The sequence below is a fragment of the Salarias fasciatus genome, chromosome 16, assembly GCF_902148845.1.
Source record: "Salarias fasciatus chromosome 16, fSalaFa1.1, whole genome shotgun sequence".
Classification (NCBI taxonomy): domain Eukaryota; kingdom Metazoa; phylum Chordata; class Actinopteri; order Blenniiformes; family Blenniidae; genus Salarias; species Salarias fasciatus.
Genome location: NC_043760.1, coordinates 10,449,570 through 10,456,833, shown reverse-complemented (window position 1 = coordinate 10,456,833; position 7,264 = coordinate 10,449,570). Strand labels below are relative to the sequence as shown.

Here is a 7,264-nt window from a genome sequence, read left to right as displayed (position 1 = left end):
GGATGCGGCCGGAGCCACAAGCTGTGAGACTGAAATCCAGAGCAGGCCTAATGGTTGACTTTGCAAGCCCCAAACCTTTGGTACATTCGGTGCAAAATATATATTTATACACACAACAGGACAGACAGACATATACATTTATATACAAAGAGACAAACAGGAATGCTCACATGATACACACACATGTGCTCTCACAGTTCACAAAATCAGAACAGCCCTATCGGTTCATCACCGGGTGATGAACCAGAACCATCGACCTATTACTAAGATAGGCAGACACGCACATGTGAAAAGAACAACATCTCAGGAGCATGCTGCCAAAGTACTCGCCGGTACACTGTCATAGACAAAGCTAACGGTGGCATTCACACGTCGTCCGCTCCCAGAGGAGGAAAAAGTGACCCACTAAAGCACCTGCCTCCCCTACACCTGGTGAGGTATGACAGTGTCAGGTTCAGCATAAGGCCGCACGCCTTCACCAGCTCCCTCACCCCCCCCCCCCTTTTTTTTTTGTCCGGATGGATTAGCCGTATCCTCATGCAAAAAAAGCTAGTAAGGACAGTGTGTTGCACTATTTCGTCGGCATGCAATATCGAGCTATAACACAACGCCACCTAGTAGCATCCGCCCGAGCCAGGCTCACGGAGCTGACCGGGCAGATCCTGCATGCATTATTGGACTGGGAGGAGGGGAAGGAAGGGGTGGGGGGCTGTGATAGGAGAGTTTCTCTCTCTATCTCAGTCCCTGTGGTCTAACTCCAACAGGACTCTGTACAGTAGGTCTACTCGTGCATGCACCCCTTAGAAAATGTGTTTTTTTGAGTGTGTGGCACAGAGCTGGGTTTGGGCTGTGCACGTAAGAGTAAGAGAAATGTTTGTTCACATGCTTTTGGAGACAAAAAAAAAAAAAAAGAAAGAAAAACTATTGTCTGGTGTGGAGTTGTTTGCCACAAGTTCTGAAGTCCAACATGATGTTGGGCCCCGAAGGCCCCTGCTCGTTCACAACATCATCATCATCATCATCATCATCGAGGATTTTTTGTTTTGAGTCCCACAATCATCATTCAAAACTTATTCAAAGCTCCAACAGTTTCACATTCTTTGATTTGTGACACACAATACCTGGTCAAAGCTTTTCCAAAGGAATAAAACTCCCCTTAATGACATTTCACCTAATGGACAGAAAAACCCAAGAGGCACTAAAAAAAAAAACAAACAACCCTCTACTGCACCCTGATCAGGTACCCGGGTGGACAAAGGCCAAGTTTGGTGCCAACATCAGATGACTCCCCTCCTAATTCATCAGGCATCCATGTTTTTCATTTCCCCATCCCAAAGTTTCCTCCTCGGCCACGAGTGAAACATTCGAGGCTCATACATTCATCCACTGATCCTCCTGGGCTGGAGGCGATTACATCCATGACAGAATGGGAGCCGGGGTCGACTGTCCAGACGTGAGAGAGTGCGTCTGCGGCTCAGACATGAACTCTGCAGCCTTTCTATCGGACCGAAGAGCGTCTGCAGCGTGGAGGGAGGGTGTAACAACTGTACGCATGCGTGTGTTTCTCAGACTGTGTATGTCTGACGCGTCCTCCGGAGCTCCACAGTGACAATTCTGACCACAATGTAAATACCACTGATGATCTGTGAACCAATATCTATCTCATTCAGGCATTTGAACAGAGAAAACAAGTGTATTTTTAGATTTTTAGTCTGTATCAACTAATATGTGTGTGTGTGTGTGTGTGTGTGTGTGTGTGTGTGTGTGTGTGTGTGTGTGTGTGTGTGTGTGTGTGTGTGTGTGTGTGTGTGTGTGTGTGTGTGTGTGTGTGTGTGTGTGTTTGCGCACGCACAAGTGTAACCCCCAGAAATTGAACAAGCATGGAGGACCAGTCAAAATGTCCCATCTTTTAAAGCTCATCAAATAAAAACATATTTTGGGGAAAACATAGGTTTGCACTTCAAATACAAAGAAAACGCGAGTGCCAAAGTGACAGGTGTGTGTGTGTGTATATGCTAAAGTGACATGTGTGTGTGTGTGTGTGTGTGTGTGTGTGTGTGTGTGTGTGTGTGTGTGGTATTACAGTTAGTTCCAATGCAGTCCCCTTGCAGGACGAACACAGTTTTCAGGTCCAGAGAAGAATAAAAGAGAGTTTGGTGATTTTTGAGCAGCTTGTGTATGAGGTGCAGGTCAGTGGAGGAAGAGGAGGAGGAAGAGGAGGAGGAGGAGGTGCTAGAAATCCAGTAACCAAGAGATAAAGCACACATGTGGCTCACTGAGAAACCAAAAAGAAAGAAATCGAGCTGTACAGCTGTTTGATCCAATTCTCTGCCTTTCTTGCCGTGGCTGCAGAAAGGCCAAGAATCAGAAGAAGGCCTGCGTGCTGAGTCATGGGAACATAAAACAGCTGAGTCATCCATGGGAGAGGGTCTAGTTGCCTTTGGAGGATATGCAGTTTTATTCTCTGTGTCGTTCCCGAGGTGGGAAGCTGGACTCTTGAGTTCACTCCAAGCCGAAGGTGCTGGTTTCCTCCACGGCCGTCACCAGCTTCTCGTAGAGCATGGAGAAGGAGGGGTAGGGCGGGAGGTCCAGGCGATTAAAGCAAGTGTGAGCCCTGTGGACACACACACAGCCAAACATTAGGAGATGGATGCAGGAGTGACTCATCACCGAGGTTTTGGTTGCATTAATTCCTGTCCAATCAGGTTCATTTGGAAGAAAAATGGGGGACCTGTATCTCGCAGGCAGCAGAGCTCTCCTGATATATGGGAGCTTTATAAGTTTTAGTAAGGCACTGCACTAAATTATTACCACAAGGCAGGAGGGGCGGAGATAAACCTTTCACTTCACTTTTTAGCAATATTTCCACCTGACCTTCTGTGTGACTTTGACACGTTCTTTCTCGCTTGTCAAAACTAGAACTTTTGACCTGGCAGGAGTGACAAAGGGCCAAGTCAAGCCAAGGATCCATGAGAAACCATAAAGCGATGTAAAGGGTGACTGGCTTTCACTTATAAAATGTGTTTTTACTGCTTCGGCACTTTTACAAGGCTTTGCACAATCTGTCACATTCATGCACACACATATGACTGCCATGCAAACTGGAGGATCAAACTACAAACCTCTGCACTGGAAATGGACTGTCACAGCCACCTGAGCCACAACCATATTATAGAGGGATAGATCCTTTATTTTCATCATATCATACTACAGAACTAAAGGTGCTTTCTAGTGAGTGTATCATAGAGACAGTAAATATGAAATATAAAGACTAATTAATTTCCGCTGGGTAGAGTCAGCAGCTGTTCAGCATTAACAAAGCCAAGAAAAATCGAGGAGTATAACACACCATCTGCTTCTGTAAATTGAGCTGTTTGCTGGTATTCCATAGAATTTTTAGGATAGGCATAAACAAACCACTGGCCTTTTTCTTTTCTTGGTCATTTAAAGTGAACAGAATTTTGTTGATGTTCTTATTCCCTATGTGCTGAACTATATAATCCATTCATTTATTCAATAATAAATGCAACTTGTGACTGTGGGACACGTGGAATCAGTCAGGTGATTTATGAGAGTCAGGGATGTTATTTACTGCACAGACTGAGTTTCTGTATAACTAATCATTACCACTGTGCTGAGCTGAGTTAGTTTGAGTGAATCCAAAACTGGACCCTGATCAGTGGCTATTAATTTATCCACGTGGATTTTATCACCAGTTCTTCACAAGCCTTCAGACACATGGTGACCAGTGCACATGTTTACATCCTCAATTTGGAGACAATAACTAATTCAATCTGCACGTTTTAGCTGCAGAAAACTCATACAGGTACAGGTAGAACTTGATAAAACCTCTTGTGTAAAGAAAATCTAAATACTACTACTAAAAAAAAAAAATCACTGATATCACATCTTACTTGACCAGTTAAAAAAAGGAAACATGAAATAGTGTTCTGAATAACCCTTCTATTTTAATAAAACTGAAAACAATAGAAATGTAGTCTCATAAAGATAATCTGTATGCTGGGTTCATCTGATGCTGGTCTTACCTGGGTAAGGAGGTGATTTTCCCCCACTTCTCCACACAGAATCTGCGGGGCCCATTGCTGCCTCGGAGAGAGGCGAAACCCTCGTAGGGGATGCTGGAAGTGCCTGTCACAAACTGGACAGAGGAGGGACGCAAAGGTCAGGAAAAACATGGAAGCTCCCACAGATTTGTCATCTTATAAGCATTAAAACAAAAAGAAACATCAGCCTTTGAAACTGAGCGTGCAAAATGTGGAACTGCGCAGATAAAAGATGAAAGAAGTGAACATCTTTGAGGAGGGTTTGTCACTTGAACCAGCTCTGAAGCTGGTTTAGTGAGCGTCCACTTGGGGGCAGCCTGTGTGCGTGCAGCTGGCTGAGCGACCCACCTGCAGCAGCCTCAGCCTCTGCTCGTTGTTGAATCTCTCCACAGCCGCCCAGAACCAGCGAATCACTATATGGTTGTCATGGTAACCTGAAGAGAGGCAGACGACGATGGTGCATGAGTCAGATGAATAAGGGATGAGGCCTCTGGTCTCTCGTCCACCTTCCAGCCCGACTCTGTCTCCGCTGTGATTTTTGAATGGTTAATGTTTAATGGACGGGGCAGTTTGGTCCGTCTCAGTCGATTCCTCTATTAAAAGAGCCTGACACTGACTCATGGTCCACTGTCAGTTCGACTTCTCCTGCCTCCCGGCTGCTGGCGGCTGTACAACCATATTGGCCCGACCCTTAAAAAGCCTTTTAATCTGATCTCTCATAAAGTTCTCTGAACACTGATGCTCGCATCAATGGGCGCAAGATGGATTCCAATAATTAAATAGCATTAGCGGTACGATCCACTCACAAGTGGGAAAGTTTTGACATCGAACTGGAAACTTCCCGAGAACAAAGTGGGGGGTTTTCAACATAGGTCAAGATTTTTGTTCAGAAGACAACTTCATGTGCAGTAGGGCTGGACTTGAACAGCCACAGCTCTGAATGCCGTCCCTTTGCTTCAGTACAAAGACATATAGTAAAGAATGAAAGTTATGTTTTCACACAACCTGATTAAGTTGAGCTTTACAAAGAAAGACTATGTTCATCACTATTTGGCTTTGCTTTAAATTGTGATTAAACCAGCATTTTGTGTGTTTCTGTTAGTATGTGGTCCCCTGCTAATTGCTGTTTTCCTGCTCAGATCAGGCTGTTATAACTTGGTAACACTGTGGGTGAGGCGGGTGTGGCAGCTGATCTCAACCCTCTGTTTTATATATTATGGTTGAATATTTGTTTATAAAGTCAGAGTCTAAAGTTCAAATATGAAGTCTCGGGCATCCATTCATTACAAGCCTAGTTGGAATTACAGTATTTACTTCTTATAAAACCTAATGTTATCAAAAAGAGTTCACGTGGTATTAGTGTCCTTCAAAAATGTGTTTTTATCTGACAAGTGATGTTCTGTGAATGTTATGAAGTTACAGCAGTTTTGAAGAAATAAGACGTGACTTTATGGTTGCTTGTCCCTTAAAGGATTTTAGCAGTTTCTTTAAAATCACAGTTTTCTTCTTCTGCTGAGACCTCTCTGGATAACTGTGGTTGAAATTAATGGTGACAAGAGTAGAGGTCTGACATGTAACAGAGATCAGGAGCACGCGCACGGCCAGATATATAATCAGAAATACCCTTAAAACTGACATAAAGTATCTGGTTTGAACAGAGGAGAGAAGCAAAAACTTCTCTGCTGTACTGAAATCCAGCTTTTCATCATCTGTACATTATACTGATTTTAACCAAAAGATTATTTTTTAACTATTTAATTTACATTTTTGAAATGGCCTGTTTTCCTTGAACTTTTTTCTATCATAAAAATTGACTCCGGCCTAAAAAACAAAGGTTTCTTCTTTGTATCTTTCAAGCAGAACAGAAAAAAAATATGTTAAAGACATATTTCAACAACAGATCCGAAATAGTCTTTGAAAGAAAGGTTCTGGAATTAAGAAACAGCTGGAAATATTAACTTCCATCACATTTGAGAGAGTGTGCTTCATGGCGTCTGCCTGATTAAGAAGCAGAAACAGGATTTGACCTGTTACTTCTGGATCTAAACGCTAGAGACGCTTCATTACAGAAGTGACTCCAGTGGGAAGAGATATGACTGTACTCTTAAAATGTGAGGTCTGGAGGACTTATGAAGGAGAAAAACTTGTTAGCCAATAATTTTGGCTTTATTGGGTGAAGGAAAAAAATGCTGATGTTAATATTTGGAGATTAAAATTCTTATTAACACTTGAAGGAAGCCACAGAACTTATCCAGAGGATGAACGTGTGATGGACATGACATCCAGCACAGGGTGTCACTTTATCAGGAAACACAGCAGTTTGAGACAGTCTGTGGGAAGGAACGCAACTTGTGTGCACAACAGGTGCACGAGGGCATTTTAACCTATTTGGAAGAATTTGAAACATTCGGCTATTTGTATACAGTGAAAGACTTGAACTAAAGTGCAATATTCTTCCCCAGGGTTGTCAAACACATCATAATTCAGGGCAGACGTATACAGAAGAATTTCTTATTGAGTGGGCCATATGGGTGAAATATTGCCAGAATAACCATTACTTTAAACTACAAATGTTTCCTTTTTTGTGGCAGAGTGTACGTACTGAACATTTCTATATTTTCACAAGAACAAACAATTTCTCTAGAAAATGACTACAATCTCAACATCAAACCAATTTGCAACTGTGCAAAATACAGTAAATTGTTCAAAAACGTCTCCTATAGCTGTTGCATCGTGCATGTTTTTGCAAACTCCCTCTAGCAGCATGTCTTTGAGCCTAATTAGTTAGCTTGCTTTCATAGCAGCATTATTGATACCTCAGATAAAGTCTCATCCTTTTGTTTTGTCTGCTATTCTTTTTGAAATTTGATAAAAAAAAAATAAAAAATAAAGCTTTCTTAGAGATTTTTATAATTTCTTAGAGCCCTGGCAGGACAGAATGGACTGTCCTCCAGGCCAGTTTTGGCCCATGGGCCTTATGTTTGACGTCTCTGGTTTAGAACCTTCAGCAAATCATTTCGGAGGTCATTGTGCTTTTTTGTTATATTTAATTTATTATTTAATTCTGGCAGTTGCCTATTTTGAGCTTGTTCAGGAGCGTGGTTGCTTGTTTCTCTAAAAAAAAAAAAAGACCAGAGTTTGTTCTAGTGTGACTTTAAGGAAGCATCCGCGGAATACATTTTTTGTCTAACTGTGTGAAA

The 7,264-nt window shown here is 42.4% G+C and overlaps 1 protein-coding gene across 3 annotated transcripts in view; it reads right to left on the bottom strand.

The window, feature by feature from the left end:
- Positions 1 to 1,034: 1,034 nt before the first annotated feature.
- The window catches only part of hecw2a (HECT, C2 and WW domain containing E3 ubiquitin protein ligase 2a), a 37,715-nt gene continuing 31,485 nt past the window's right edge, over positions 1,035 to 7,264 (bottom strand). Inside the window, exons 27-29 of one of the 3 annotated variants that reach the window (XM_030111595.1) lie at positions 4,413 to 4,498; positions 4,047 to 4,159; positions 1,990 to 2,614 (exon numbers count right to left, since the gene is read on the bottom strand). In XM_030111595.1, coding sequence (XP_029967455.1) covers positions 2,503 to 2,614; positions 4,047 to 4,159; positions 4,413 to 4,498 — 311 coding nt within the window. In that variant the 3' untranslated portion in view covers positions 1,990 to 2,502. Of the gene's footprint in view, positions 1,450 to 1,989; positions 2,615 to 4,046; positions 4,160 to 4,412; positions 4,499 to 7,264 lie in introns of those variants that run through there. The other 2 variants (XM_030111596.1, XM_030111597.1) reach the window with 2 other exon arrangements.